General features: G+C 38.6%; 1 protein-coding gene across 2 annotated transcripts; it reads left to right on the top strand.

Annotated features, from left to right (window-relative positions):
• Positions 1 to 69: 69 nt before the first annotated feature.
• gtf2h2 (general transcription factor IIH, polypeptide 2) lies at positions 70 to 11,759 on the top strand. Of its 2 annotated transcripts, XM_042420105.1 has the most exons (16): positions 150 to 171; positions 2,166 to 2,219; positions 3,084 to 3,179; positions 3,286 to 3,363; positions 5,811 to 5,847; positions 5,958 to 6,044; positions 6,130 to 6,180; positions 6,638 to 6,692; positions 7,086 to 7,191; positions 7,276 to 7,366; positions 8,653 to 8,848; positions 10,038 to 10,101; positions 10,209 to 10,312; positions 10,500 to 10,602; positions 10,745 to 10,784; positions 11,234 to 11,759. In XM_042420105.1, the coding sequence occupies exons 3-16, from the start codon at positions 3,124 to 3,126 to the stop codon at positions 11,342 to 11,344; spliced, it is 1,179 nt and encodes a 392-aa protein (XP_042276039.1). In that variant the 5' UTR covers positions 150 to 171; positions 2,166 to 2,219; positions 3,084 to 3,123; the 3' UTR covers positions 11,345 to 11,759. The 2 variants fall into 2 exon arrangements, with proteins under 2 accessions (XP_042276037.1, XP_042276039.1); XM_042420103.1 differs by lacking the exon at positions 2,166 to 2,219 and having other exon boundaries at positions 70 to 171.
• The last annotated feature ends 4,261 nt before the right edge of the window (positions 11,760 to 16,020 follow it).

The following is a 16,020-nucleotide window of genomic DNA, read 5'->3' as shown; positions in this document are numbered from 1 at the left end:
ATAATGGCGTTGTTGTTATTTTAGTACGTTTGAAAACAGTAAGGGTTACTAGCATAGACTGTAAAAAGAAATTAGTACTTACGAGGGCGGAATCTTTTTTCTCTGTAGAGCATGTGTCTCTCCGGAAGAAAACTCCGTTGCACCAGCTGGCACTACGCACCGGTGTTGAAGGTACGACTGATCATTGTTTTTAAATATTAAGCTAGTAAGTTGTATTATTTAGTATAACAAGACACAAAATAGATGTTAAGTAAGCTTTCTCACGTCACCTGAAAACCTCCAATAAATCTGGTTCACATAAGTGTTAGCTAGCTAGCTGAACGTTATCTGTATTTAAGACTTCAAGTAACTTACCGTTAGTCGCTTGTGTTTACGATAAGACTATATAACTGCAAGGTTTAATTTGAAATGTTGAGATGTGCTATTATAGCAAAATATGCTCTAAATGTACTGCAAAAATCGCTGTAGACAGTTTGCGAGTATCGTTTATGGAGACAATTTAAAAATACGTTGCTTAGCGTTACTTGTCTGTGGTGCCTAAACTGTAGAGCAAAGTATTTTAGATTCTTGAATCTTGAATGTGCAACTTTCCGCATATAAATGATTGGCCAAGCAGCACTTGAACTCTTTTGAACACTGAAAGAGAGTCATATCTGTTTCACCTTTTTATGCTGATGTATGTGGCAACATCACAGACTATGGATGATATATGCGAGGTCGTTGTTGAAATGAGGAACCATTTGTACTAGTGAGTGACTCTTTGCTCGGCTGAGGTAAATGGAGGTAAAACACTGTACGCCAAAACCAGCAGACACAGGGGGTTTCTTTCCCCTCTATTTCATCCAACTCACTGTGACACTGTGCAATGGAACACTATAATACCTACTGCACCTAAAAATTATACACAAGAAAATACAAAATGTGCAATACATTTCACTCACTTCTGTACATCTGAACAGACTGTATATACTCTACATAACCACCTACTACATAGTATGTATATAAAATAAGTATTTTTTTTTTTACCATTTAAAGCTATAATATCTAACTGTTCTACATTAAAATGTCTAAAAACAACTAGACCTATGTTATATATTTTGTTGAGTTGTGTACTTACGTTTTCCCAAATGTTTCCAACAATTTTCAAACCCAGAGAAATCCATAATTTTAATCAAGGTAACGGTCTGTTTCATTTGGTCACCTGTCAATAGCGTCATACCCCCTCTACCAAAGAGTGTACACGCACAAGATGCATGCGTTGGGTATACACTAGGGCTGTAGTCAACCAAAGAAAATCTTGGTTGACTAAAATTGTACATAATCTTCAACTAATCGATTAGTCACGCGCACGGGGGGGGGGGGGGGGGACACCTACACCCACAAGATAATACATTGGCGGCAATCACCAGCTCTCTTTGTTTTGGAGAGGAGGAGACCTCTGCTGATAATTCGGCTCTAAGTGAAAACATCCTGAATGATAAACACTGAAGTAATCCTATCCTGAAGAAGCTGGTTGTTTAACAATGAAGACAACATCTCCCATGATCCCAAGCGTCATCACACTCCGTCTTTTGTTATTGTTTTGATTGAGAGACACCCCCTGGCAGAAATGACATATTGTGCGTTCAATATGTATCTCATCACTGTGCACGTTTTACTTCTTTGCACCGTTTGTATCCTGTATCACATGTATATAGTCATTCCTTGTGTATATTTCTGAAGATTGTTGTGTTGTTATTCTGTGTAACTACATTAAGAGCCACTAAACCACAGTCATTTTCCTTGTATGTGTAAACATACTCGGCCAATTCAATTCAATTTTTATTTCGAACATTTTAAAGGAAAAGCAAACATATACATATCATAATCCCAGTAATCAATTCAAAAAGGCATTCCATGTTCTAAAAGGAGAAGGAAGAATTTAAAAACATAACTAAATGCTTTTTGAACATAGAAGTTCCTCTCAGGTCATGTTTACTTTCTCTCATTTGAAACAACCCGTGGATACTTTTAGGTACTTGTTGATTTTTTACTCTGTACATGACTTGTGCAGTTTTGTAGTCAACCAGATCTTTGAATTTTAGTGCATTTAATTTAATGAAGAGTGGATTTGTTGCTTCTCTGTAAGTAGTGTTATTGACGATTCTTACGGCTCTTTTTTGAAGGATGAAGATTGGAATAGTGTTTGTTTGATACGTATTTCCCCACACTTCCATACAGTAAGTTATATATGGGAGTATGAAGGAACAGTATAAGGTGTATAATGAAGCTTGATTTAGAAGATATTTGACTTTATATAGTAATGCAATTGAATTTGATATTTTAACTTTAATATAATTTATATGTGGCTTCCAGCATAATTTATCTATTATTACTCCAACAAATTAAAATTCAGTCACTCTTGATTTCTGCATCATTTATCATGAGTTTATTTGTGTTATTTGAACAATTACCAGACATTATACATTTTGTTTTTGTTAGTTTATTTGCATCAATCCAACTCTTTACCTCTTTCAATTACTTTTCCACCGTATCCAAAAGTTGTTTCACGTTGTCTCCACAACAAAGTAAATGTGTATCATCTGCAAATAGAATTTTCAGTGTATAAGACACTTCACGTATATTATTTATGTTCAAAATAAACAACAATGGTCCCAACACTGACCCCTGGGGAACACCACAAGTAACCTTCATGATTTTTGATTTGACATTTTGTATCTGAACGTATTGATATCTATTCTCTAGGTAGCTGGTTAGCCAGGAGAGTACTATCCCTATAATTCTATATCTTTGTAATTTTTTTAAATTAAAAGTCATGGTCTACTGTGTCAAATGCTTTTTTGAGATCCAGAAATACCCCTACTGCATATTCCTTATTTTCTATTGCAGTTGATATTTCTTCTACAGATTCTATAAGTGCAAACGAAGTTGTCCTATGAACTCTAAATCCATATTTCTGTTCATACATTACATTTTGTTTTGTGATGAAGTCATCTACTCTTGTATAGAATATTTTTTACAGTATTTTTGAGAACTGTGACCAATAAGATGATTCTGATTAATGTGACGCTGTTGTTTCCCAGATCTTTGGTTATTGGTTGGAATTCCTGACTGAAAGTCACAATGGATGAAGAACCAGAGAGAGCCAAGCGCTGGGAAGGGGGCTATGAGAGGACATGGTAAGACTGTTGGAGAAACCGCAGAAATTTAATTCATGCACTCAGACTTTGTTGTCCTTTATGTTGGTGCACCATAGTGAAACTTAATGTATGTGCTCTCCCACAGGGAAGTGCTAAAAGAGGATGAATCCGGCTCACTCAAAGCCACGGTTGAGGAGATCCTGTTCCAGTCCAAAAGGAAAAGGTGTGTGTGTGTGTGTGTGTGTGTGTGTGTGTGTGTGTGTGTTTAGGTCGTCTGAAAGATACAAGGAGACAGGGAAAGGATTGACCAAATGATTGATTTATGTTTTCACAGCTCCAAACACAAGACTGGAACTCTTTCTTTAGGGACTTAAATTCTGCTATTAAGTTCGGTGCATTCAGAAAGTATTCAGACCCCTTCACTTTTTTCACATTTTGTTATGTTGCAGCCTTCTGCTAAAAATCATTTAAATTCATTTTCTCTCATCAATCTAGTTTCTCAAGTTGAAGCACTTGATTCATCAGTGATTACAGCCTCGAGTCTTCTCGGGTATGACACAACAAGCTTTGCACACCTGGATTTGGGGATTTTCTGCCATTCGTCTCTGCAGATCCTCTCAAGTGCTGTCAGGTTGGATGGGGACCGTTGGTGGACAGCCTTCGTCCAGAGATGTCCAATTGGGTTCAAGTTAGGGCTCTGGCTGGGCCGCTCAAGGACATTCACAGAGATGTCCCTAAGCCACTCCTGTGTTATCTTGGCTGTGTGCTTAAGGTGATTGTCCTGTTGGAGGGTGAATCTACAGTCTTGAGCGTTCTGGACCAAGTTTCATTAAGGATAGCTATGGCCCTGTTTACACCTGGTATTAACATGCGTCTCGGGTGATCCAATCACAAGTGGACAGCTTTAAGTGTGTCTGTTTAAACCTGGCATTAACATGCGAAAAATTAATGGTTTAATTTCTATTCTAACTGCTGATTTGAAAAGGGAAACTGGTTAGGGGAACGAGAGAAAATGGGAGGTGGATTACGTTTTTAATTCACATGAAAAACAAAATAATTTGTTTATCCTGTTATCAAACAAGTTGAACAGCTTTGGATGGAGGGTCCTGTGTCTAGTCTGCTGGAAAATAGAGGACGTCAGTTGAGTAGGTGGTCCTTCAATGTGGCCCAGGACGCATTTGCATTTACACTACTGAAAGAATGTGGTCACATGCGACCCAGACCACCTCCGAATGTGGTCTGAGTGATCGGATCTCAATCCATCCTCAATGCGTCTTGGGTGCGTTTACACCTGTATTTAGAGTTGACCACTTGTGATCGGATCACCCGAGACAGATGTTAATGCCAGGTGTAAACAGGGCCTATGTACTTTCAGCTTTCCCTCAACCTTGACCATTCTCTCAGTCCCTGCTGCTGAAAAACACCCCCAACATCGTGATGCTGTCACCACCATGCTTCACTGTTGGGATGGTATTGGGCAGGTGATGAGCAGTGCCTGGTTCCCTCCAGACTTGATGCTATGAATTTAGGCCAAACAGTCCAATCTTGGTTTCATCAGACCAGAGAATCTTTCTCTTTCGTTTCTCACAGTCTCAGAGTCATGTAGTTGTGTTTTTGTAAACTCTGAGCAGGCTTTCCTGTGTCTTTCACTGAGGAGAGGCTTCCATCTGGCCACTCTGCCATAAAGCCCAGATGGGTGGAGTGTTGCGGTGATGGTTGTCCTTCTGGAGGTTTCTCCCATATCCACACAGGATCTCTGGAGCTCAGCCATAGTGACCATCGGGTTCTTGGTCACCTCTCTTACCAAGGCCCTTCTCCCACGATTGCCCAGTTTGACTGGGCAGCCAGCTCTAGGAAGAGTCCTGGTTGTTCCAAAGTTCTTCCATTTAAGAATTATGGAGCCATTGTGCTCTTGGGAACCTTCAATGCAGCAGAAATGTTTTTGTAGCCTTCCCCAGATCTGTGCCTCAACACAATCCTGTCTCTGAGCTCTGCAAGCAGTTCTTTCAACCTCATAACTTTGTTTTTGCTTTGATGTGCGTCTCTCTGAGAAACATCTCAAAGATGATCAAGAGTAATGGAAGGCACCTGAGTTTAATTTCAAGTGTCATAACAAAGGGTCTGGATACTTATGTAAATGTGATATTTCAGTTTTTCCTTTTTAATAAATTAGCAAAAATTTCTAAAATTCTGTTTTTGCCTTGTCATCATGGGGTATTGAGTGCAGATTGACGAGGGAAAAAATGATTTTAAACGATTTTAGCATAAGGCTGCAACATAAAATGTGTAAAAAGTGAAGAATACTTTCTGAATGCACTGTAAATGAGTTACAACTCAAAAACTAATATCATGTCTATTTGACTTTTAAATTGTTGGAACAATGTTGTTCACACTCACTGGAGTGATATTTTCATTATTTGTAACTCATTAAATACAAGTTAGTGAGCAGAATATTAATTGAAGTTTAAAACAGAGAATAAGATTAATGGTTTTTATTTCTTCTTGTTCTTCTGAAAGTAACGTATTGAAGTCTGAGCCTGTAATGTGTGTGGAACCTACATTTGTCCCTTATTGCTTTATATTTATTGTTATATATCAGATTAAAAATCAAATGGATTCTTTCACCAACAAACAACACTACAACATTAACTGGCTTTGTTTATCTCATAGGGTTGTAGAGAGCCATGGACAAGTGAGGCTGGGGATGGTGAGTTCAGCCTTCTTCCTACAGAAGACATAAAGATGGGGATAAAGTTGTTTATAAGGTATTATCATTACCAAATAATTCCTGATGATATTTGATGTCCTGCTCTGTAGATGCGTCATCTCTATGTGGTGATTGACTGTTCAAGAAGTATGGAAGACCAAGACTTGAAGCCGAACCGCCTCACCTCTACTCTAAAGGTAAGTTCTGTTGCAGGTTCATCACACCGTACGCCAGCAACCGTCCAGCTGTAAAACGTCATCTCCTTTCTCCTTTTATCTTCAGCTGATGGAAGCTTTTGTTGAGGAGTATTTTGACCAAAACCCCATCAGTCAGGTACGTTTCTACAATCTTGTGAACTGTATTGTAACTTTACATTTGGGCTTAGCTTTTGCCAATAATGTTACTTTTGTACTGCCAGATACATATATGAAGGATGTTTGCAGCCAAAATGCACTTCCACCATTCGAATGAATGGGAGGACTGGTGTTTTCACCACAGCGCCTGATTTGATCTGAATATGGCCTTATTTCATGTCATCAACCATGTATTGCATAGTGATGCATATTATATGAATGTATGGATCTACCAGCTCATGACAAGCTAACATACACAAAATTATGTTTGTCTGGGGAGGATTTATTCAGTTTGAGGTGAAGGACGACAAAGAAATAGAGCAGAACTGTAATATTCTGTCATCAGCTATTTTATCTGATTGCCTAAAAGTGGTGGGCCTCCACCAAGCTGCCAGTGGCTGTTATGTCACCCAACAACACGTGTTATGTGTTCTCAGGTGGGCATCATCACTACAAAGAATAAACGAGCTGAGAAACTGACTGACCTGGCAGGTAAGGAGAATAGAAACTGCTGACATCAGATGCCAACACTCAATGTAAAGATTTAACACTTAATGGAATCAGCTTTAAAATCATTTTCTTCTGTACATCTGTTTTTAAAATCTTTGTATTTTTTTGTTCGTTCCCATTCCTGCTACTTGATGCCATAGGTGTCTCCATCTATGGGATATGTTTCTGTCTGTCATCTTTTGGTTCTATCATACCTTTGGTGCCTTTTTTGTATAAAGCATTGCAGTGACTATGGCTGTGGTGCCTTACTGGAACTCTCGATTTTGAGCTTCAAACTTTTCACTTATTGTTAGCTGCCTCCTGCAGTCTCCAGTCTGTGAAGTTACCCATGCATCTTTAATGTACTGTGATTTGTTGATCTTGTTGCACCACCAGGGAATCCAAAGAAGCACACTGCTGCTCTGAAGAAAGCAGTGGACACTGTGTGTGTAGGAGAGCCGTCCCTGTACAACTCTCTCAGCCTGGCCATACAGACTCTCAAGTAGGTTCTGCAGCATGTATTTTTAAGATTGGCTTCTGTGATATCACTGAATGTCACTCAGCTGTTGCCTGTCTTTGTATGAAGACACATGCCTGGACACACAAGCCGGGAGATCCTGATCATCCTCAGCAGCCTCACCACATGTGACCCAGCCAACATCTACGAGCTGATCAAGGTGAAGTCACAGCTTAAACCCTCATATAGCGGCACAGTGTCATCAGTTACTAATTGTTAGCTGATTAGCAGCTCAGCTGCTAGCCATGTATGTGCCATTTAATTTTAACTGAATGTAAATTTTTTAGAGGTTGTATTAAGCACAGATATGGACTAAACTAAAAGGACAGGGCTCAAAACAATAAGAATATCTTAAATGGGAGCTATTATGCTAATTTCAGCTCTAAATTTTATGTTTGGACTCCACTAGAGTAGCTTTGCATGATTCACAGTTCAAAAGCCTTATTTATCTTATACTGGCCCTTTATGCTGCCCCTCACTATACACTGTCTCTTTAAGGCTCCCCTCCCAATGAGCCCACTCTCTTCTGATTGGCCAGCTTTATGTATCAGAGTTCTGTAACTTTACCACCAATGCAAACCAAAAAGCTTTTAAACGACTAAGTAACGGGAGGCTTTAATTGTGAAGAATTTACAGGAAGTGAAACGTGTTCTTCGGTGAATTAGCAGATCTTTGTCAGTGGCGCTAAAAACCAGATGAAACAAGACATGGAGATATTTGGACCTGTTTGTTCAGCGGATCAGTGATAAATGATGCAGGGAGGAATAGTACAAGCAGAAACAGCCACAGTGATGATGATGCTTGATGAAGAGCTGCAGACCAGCACACTTCCAACAGGTAGACTACTTATTTTACTTTGCAGTGCTGTGTAACGGAATCATGACTTGGTGTGACTACCCCTAAAACAGTTGAAAAATACCACAAGTTCACTGCTAGGAGTGGAGCAGTGAACTGTGCACATAGCAGATGTCCATATAAAGAAATCCATCACCAGCTGATGTCAGCTCAGCCTGAAAGTAGAAAAAACTGTTGGAAACTTAACGTTCAGAGCAGTCTGCTGGTGCTTTTTGCTCACAAGGATTACTTCTACTTCTACCTCATTATTTGACATGTCAGCCACTTTTAACATCAACATCCGACACTGTGACATTATATATGCATATATGTATATATGTATATATACATATATATATATATATATATATATATATATATATATATATATATATATATATATATATATATATATATATATATATATATATATATATATATATATATATATATATATATAATATAAATATATATATATATATATATATATATATATATATATATATATAATATAAATTCCAAATTAGGGCCATAGAATTGACCTAGAAATCATTCCTCATGTAATGTGTTACTTACTACTGTCTGTATAACTGTGCTGTCCTCCACTGTCAGACCCTGAAGTCTTTGAAGGTGCGTGTGTCCGTCATCGGCCTCTCAGCAGAGGTTCGGGTGTGCACAGTGTTGACCAGAGAGACAGGCGGCTCGTACCATGTCATCCTGGATGAGAGCCACTTCAAAGAGCTGCTGATGCTGCATGTCAAACCTCCCCCTGCCAGCTCCTCATCTGAATGCTCTTTAATACGCATGGGTCAGTATACACATGGTTTCTCATTGTAAAGACTTAGCTTCCATCTCCGAACAAACTGAAAACTTAATACACATCACTTCCCCTGACGAAAGAGCTAACAAACACCAGACAAGCGTTTACAGCAGCAAATGTAACAGAGCTGATGACACCATCATACCTGGGCCTGAGTCTTTAGCTTGTTTTAAACAATACAGGGATAGTTGGGATTTTATATGATCTCCAAGTTGCTGAGATGTGGCACAAATTATTATATATTATTATATATTATTATAATTATAATATTGAATTTTAGCATTAAAAGAGCCATACGTATGGTTGGGTGCCGATAGCTGCAGTATTTGTTGATTTCCATTATTATGCATTTATAATAATAAAGTTTCATCACATTAAAAAAAATATGACATTAGCTGCATTTTATATCATGTTTTTCAAACCTATCAAAATAGAAAATATAAGCAATACATATCCAAATCACTGTGAGAGCTCACTGTTCCTGGTTGTCATAGTAACACAATACTCTTTCTCAGCTGCAGTCAGAAAAGACTGTAAATAGAGTTGTTCTCAACACAGACTGAGACATTCAAAGCTGAGCCAAGCAAAAGAACTCAAATCAGCTGTTTGGCTCACTGCTTTATCAGGGGCTGATATCTACTGTGTTCAACTGCAGGTATTGCTGTTCTTAAACATCATATACAGTATCTGTGTCAGCTGCCTCATCTCTCCTCGCATCAAGAGATATGATGAGTGCACAACAGCAGGTTCATGTGTCCCATTAAGATACATGACACTTTATTTCTTGTTTTGTTTTGGGGTTTTTTGTCCTTGAAGAAACCGACATCTAAATGTTGATATATTTATGATATTTTTTGAGAGCATGCAAGGTATTGTGAAATAATTTGTGTCCTTGTGCAACTAAAATAAAAACTAATTTTACTTTTTGTGGAAAGAAATAATCATTTAATTATATTATTGGCTTATTTAAAGAAGAATATTTATCTGAAAATCCACATCATAAGCTAAAACTGATGAACTTGTTTTTTCATTTGATACTGATTTGAGTTCATACGTCATACATGTTCCATCAGTTTCATTACTTGGGGCGGGGGTGCTATGAAAGGTTTAGCAGGTCGGAGCATATTTTTGGATCTTCTGTCTCAGACTGACTGATTTCGTTCCTGTGTATGTTCAGGTTTTCCTCAGCACACCATCGCCTCTCTGACTGACCAGGATGCCAAGCCTTCATTCAGCATGTCGTAAGTTGAAAACAGTGTGAATTCAACTTTGTGGCCAGAAGTGTGAGCAGCCGCTTTATTTATACTCATGTAAATTCTCTCTGTAATGTTTCTGGCGTGTGTCTCAGTCATTTAGACAGCAGCAGTGCTCCAGGTCTGTCTCTGGGAGGATACTTCTGTCCACAGTGCCACGCCAAGTACACAGAGCTTCCTGTGGAGTGTAAAGTCTGTGGTATGTCTGATGGGAGGATTCAGTCTTTGTGTGCAGTCAGTGTAATATTAGAAGAAATGGGGATGAATTTCTCCCTGTAACATCAAAAAGGACTGTATGTGGACTGTGTCTTTGCTGCTTTAAAGGTTCAAACTAATACAAGCGCCATAGTTTTGACTGTGTGTGTGTGTGTGTATGTGTCTCCAAGGTTTGACTCTGGTGTCGGCCCCTCATCTTGCCAGATCCTTCCACCACCTCTTTCCCCTCCAAGCCTTTATAGAGAGTCCTGTAGAGGAGCTCCAAGGAGACAGGTACCTCTGACACACACACACACACACACACACACACACACACACACACACACACACACACACACACACACACACACACACACACACACACACACAGATACTGTGCCCCTGTGTATCTTAAGCTGTTGTGATCTATTTACAGGTTCTGTCAAGCATGTGAAGGAGAGCTGAAGGATAAAAGTGTAAGTGTGTCATTGTCCTATCTATCTATATCTATGGAGGACTTTCAGGTGATAGAACATAATATTAAAGGGACACTTTCCCTATTTTGCACATGGAATTCAGTTTGCTAATCAGTATGAAGACCACTGTGGCTCTGGAGGAGCTTTGTCATGTGTTATTTTGAAGTCCATGGTCCAAGACATGGTCTTTTGTGAGGCATGAAGTTCTATAAAGTTGCATTATGGGAAGTGTAGGACTCATGCTAGGGACTACAAAAGTCAAGATATCTCAGCCTCCGCTGCACCAAGTCTCTCATGAGTCCCACATATGTATAGAAGTGAGATACTAAATTGCTGGTCAATTAAAAAATATCAAGATTGTAAAAATAGTGTTAATTCATTCATTTCTACTTCAATACATCTATTTGTCTTTATTTTTGTGCTCTCTCTCCCCCTCTTTGTTTTTCTAGATATTCACCTGTCCGACATGTCACCAAGTGTTCTGTGTGGAGTGTGACCTGTTCATCCATGACTCCCTGCACTGCTGCCCCTGCTGTATTCACAGTCAGAGTGCCCTCTGACACTGAGAGGCTGTCAGACAGAGACTGAAACAAACCTTCGGACCATGTATCTGGCTTTCAGCCCGACATTCAGCCAGTAAAGGCCACTGGTCTTGTCATTGTTGTCCACTGCTGACAGGATGGATATGATGTATACAGGCTGTCTATGGACCAAAAGTGTTGATGATTTGTAAGATATTGAATAATTACAGTTGATCCATATCTTTTCAATGTGGAAGCAGCAGCTGTATTCTTGCTCAGCGCGGTGCTGAGTTGGTCTGAAGCTCCTGTCTGCTTTGAAAACTGCATCTGAGCAGCTGTAGAACAGCACACTGCTGTATTTGTCAGAAATGGTGTGTGCACATTGTTTATACACTTTTCTACTACAGTTCTTATTGTGACATGACAGTTACAATAAAACTGAAATGTATTTGTACTGGTTGAAATTCTTGAAGTAGAATTGTTCTATTGTTTAAACAGGCACGTACACATTTGCTCTCGTTTTTTACTGTCAAATCCCAAATCTTGCATTTGCTATGAAGAATTTAGAATTGGCAGCAGGACTGTAGCTATCATTGAGAACACTGAAGTTCTGCCTTTGGTGTTTTTTCTGGGAATTTGCAGGTTTTAGCAATTTGGGGTGAGTTAACATTTTACAGTTAAAACCTCTGTGGGTATTTTATAAGCTGATTCCAGTTGTTTAGACTCACCCAATTTAAATTTGACTATTTGTAGAACAAATAAATCACTATTTTCCCACCAGCGCAGCCCTGGATCTCACTGTTTAATTCACCTAATCCTGACCTGCAAACAGAAGCTTAATTAAAGCTGCAAGCAGCGTTGAACGGGCCCTCGCGCCCCCGCTCACGTCAGACCGCGGCGCAATCGAAGGTCTACTGTCACAGGCATGTAGATGTGTTCAGACCCGGGCTGTTTTCAGACAGTGCAAGAAGAAGATAAACATCACTTCCTTTGCCCACTATTTTGCCTGCTGCTGGGGCTGTTTTGCTGAATTTTAGTGGGGGGCGCTAGTCAGCCAGTTTGCATCACTGATGGAATATTGTCATGTACACGTGTTCAGGCTGGGAGTCTTATCAAACATGTGAAGTTTGGTGCAGACTGGAGCATGTACAATAAATTTATAGCAACTTCCTCTGTCATGGCGAAACATCAAATCTCAACGGAATGAGGATGAGAATTTTCTGCAGGGTGAGACATGTCTGTCTTCTCACACCTGTGTCATCAAAATGATGCAAGTTTTGGGCCCATTCACTTGAATTTCAATTAGTAAATTGAAAACTCTTGATGAGTTTGTGTGTAAAACAAATTAACTTCCTAATTTTCATCAAGTCTATTTTTAGAAAAGGAAAGACATGACCTGGTGAAAGTTTGATTGACATGTGTACTGTCAGGTGTGTAGAGACAATAAGTAACTGCAGCTGGACACATGGAGAGTGTGAGTGAACCCACACCTTTTTGTACATTTACTGCTTCCACATAGTTTTAGATACAGACTTCATTTGAACTTTAAACGAGTCGCAAGACTTTGACCTACAAATCGTGAATTTACATGTGTTTTCTATCTTTTACTGTTTTTGAGATATCAGAGTGTGAGTTTTAAAGTCTTTTCTTGCTCCTCCTGTGATTTTATAATGAGTGTGTATTGCGGAATGTTTCACGGCACTGAGGGAGTCCCATAACGAGGAGCAGTTGGAGAGGAGTACACTTCTGGTGAAATATCCTCATAAATCCCATTACTTTGGCCAAATCTTATATTTAAAATGATATTTTAATAGGAAATTTTGTGGCAAATCCATTGATACAGGTTTGAAAGTGGTCACCGAGTGGTGAGTCACAGTGAGACAAAACCAGCTGCTACAGTCTTATCTTAAAAGAAACTAACCTGCAAAAATATGTATAAATGCTTGGACTCCATTTGCTGTATTTCAGAACATGTTTTGATTGAAATAACTTATTGGATGTTTTAATTGTTCTAAAATTGAGATGTCACTGAATAAAAACTCAACTTTGTAGGATTCTTTAATATACATTTTTCCAACCAAAAAAGAACAAAATGAATTGTGATTATTTGCCACTGGATGTTTTTCTGATATATACAGTACTTTTCTGCTACTTCTACTTCTAGTCAGAACATCTTCAAGGTTTAAAACAGTAAGAAACATCCACTGAGCTGCGATGTGTCATTTTCAGTTTTTTCCAAACATGCTTGTCAGGAACAGGAAAATAGTCTCCCAAGTACTTCAATATTTACACAGAGATTTTTTGCTGGCGTCTCACCTATTTCAACCTTTTAACAGCTTGTGAAAACATCATGGTAATAGAGTTGTTGTGTGCTGTTAGTACCTGTATTAAAGGATCTGTAAGTCCTTTTATATAGGGTTTCAAATATGTGCTTTGACTTTTGTTTGTTAGGATGTCCTTTAGTTTACATTTGGATAATGTGCCTTTAAAAATATCTACCAGAACAGTAATTTATCTATATACGCCTGTAAGTTTCTTACCAGTTTTCCTGCTTTGAACCAAGGCTGCTTCTATGTGTTTCTCTTTCCTCCTTAAACTGTTTTTTTTTTCAGTCTTGAATCAGTTGTGTTTTTTTACTTTCACCTTGTTTTTCTTTCAACACTTTTACATTCTGCAATTCTTCCTCACTTCTGTCTTCTCTCTCCTGATTCCTTCACTCACTCTGGAAATGTAAAAAACTGAGGAACAGCAAGAGCAAGATAGAGAAGGCAGGTAAGCTGCTCATATCATTGTTAAAGAGTAACTTCATCCAGGGTAATAAACCGTCTCGCAGCAGCTCCATGTTCTGTACAAAAAGGAAATATATATCTAGGAATACTATTAACTAGCGCTATAAAAGAGGCAAAATGTACTTTATTCATGAACTGTTTATAAGTGGAGGTAAGTTTGCCTCAATGTGCATCTTCATACATTCACACAGACCGACCAAAGGTGGCGTTCTCACTTGGTCTTACTGACACAGGACATGTTGGACCCTTTAGTACTGACAGTACATTTAAGTTCAGTAAAGTCTTCTTTAACTTTGATCAGGCCTACAGTCTAACTACAGGTACTCACCTCTTTCTCCTACACACACAGATGAACTATTATTATATAATGAACTCATTATAATTGTCTTCTGTAATCTTCTGTAATTGCTTTTTCCTCACTATGGCTCCAGCTGCACACTTGGTTGTCTGAGGAGGAGAAATTTCTCTTTATATTGGCTTCTCTGAGATTCCACCCATTTTGAGCCAGGTCATTGGTGCTTTGCCAACATTGAGACATGTGTGTGATATTGTGCCGTGCAAATACATTTCACTCAGTGACTGATAAGGTTCTGGTGGTGAAGTGAGCTTCTCTTTTATGCAGTTTTGTAAAACCTTTTCAAAACCTTTGCACAGATATTTCCGTTTGGTTTCAAAAAAACAAGAAAATTATATGTTCTGAAAAGGCTTTGATAATTTTTTGGTCTGTTTTGAGGTGATCAGTTATATCACTCTCTATGAACATTATCTCAACCTATACAGACTATACAGGCACTGGGTAATGTGATGATACTGAGCAACAATTCCTTCAGATTAGAGAAACCCACCTACAGTAGCCTGACCAAAGCATCGAGAAGCAACAGCCTACTGAACTTAAGGAAGATGCAAGTATCCTCACAGCCCCAGTCAGAGGAGCCTACTACTTCACATTGTCTGCATGGGAAAGACGGACAATGATGAACATGGCTATATCAGTGTTACTAATGCATTGGTTCTACAGCTGGAAAAGGGGGATGTGGTCTACATGGTTTTACCTGCAGACCATGGTATATGGGATGATACCTATGATCGTACTACCTTCAGTCGATTTCTGCTTTTTCCTCTGTGAGACTCAGACATGAGAATGTCTTCACCCCAAAAAATGTTTTGCATAGTTTATAAAAAAAAGTCATACAATATATATATATGGGAAAACCAACCCATACACACAAAAAGATCAGAGACTGAAATCCCACTTATCAGCTGTTTAGTTCTGATGAGGATCTGATGATCATTCGACATCTTAAAACAACAGTCAGGTGTCTATATGAACACTTAAGGAGGTTTTCCTCGCTGTATGCATTCCTCCTGTTCATACTGGATATTAAAAGATCCTTCAAATGTGCTTTCACTGTAAGTGATGGGGGCCAAAAGTCATTTTGTGCAAAAATGTATTTAAAAGTTGATGTGAAGCTTATATGAGGCTTCAGCAGTCTGAGTTAGTCATATCAAGTGGATATCTGACACATTTACAGTGTTTTTAGCATCAAATTCCTGCTTGATTTGACTTATTTTGACAGCAGCTTCATTTTAGCTTCAGATACACTTTTAAATATATTTCTGTACAGAAGGAGGCTTGAGGATTTGGCCCCTATTACTTACATTATAAGTGTATTTTGAAGTGATCTTCTAATGGTCAGTATGAACAGGAACATTTTAATGTTCATAAGGGCACCTGACTGTTGTTTTAAAAGAGACTTGAAAGATTGTGAACCTGTCCTTTAATGTCGTTATATTGAAGGAAAGAACATCATTCTAACTTGTTGTTTGCTTTAAACTCAGTTCACTGTTCAAGGATCTTTGGTGTTATATTTATATTTGTTATCAGACACCTGTTTCATTCTCATACAGCAGTTCTTTGACCTGTTT

Source organism: Thunnus maccoyii, chromosome 9 (genome assembly GCF_910596095.1).
Source record: "Thunnus maccoyii chromosome 9, fThuMac1.1, whole genome shotgun sequence".
Taxonomy (NCBI): domain Eukaryota; kingdom Metazoa; phylum Chordata; class Actinopteri; order Scombriformes; family Scombridae; genus Thunnus; species Thunnus maccoyii.
Note: the sequence above shows the minus strand (reverse complement) of the source record. Positions and strands in the feature narration are given on the sequence as shown.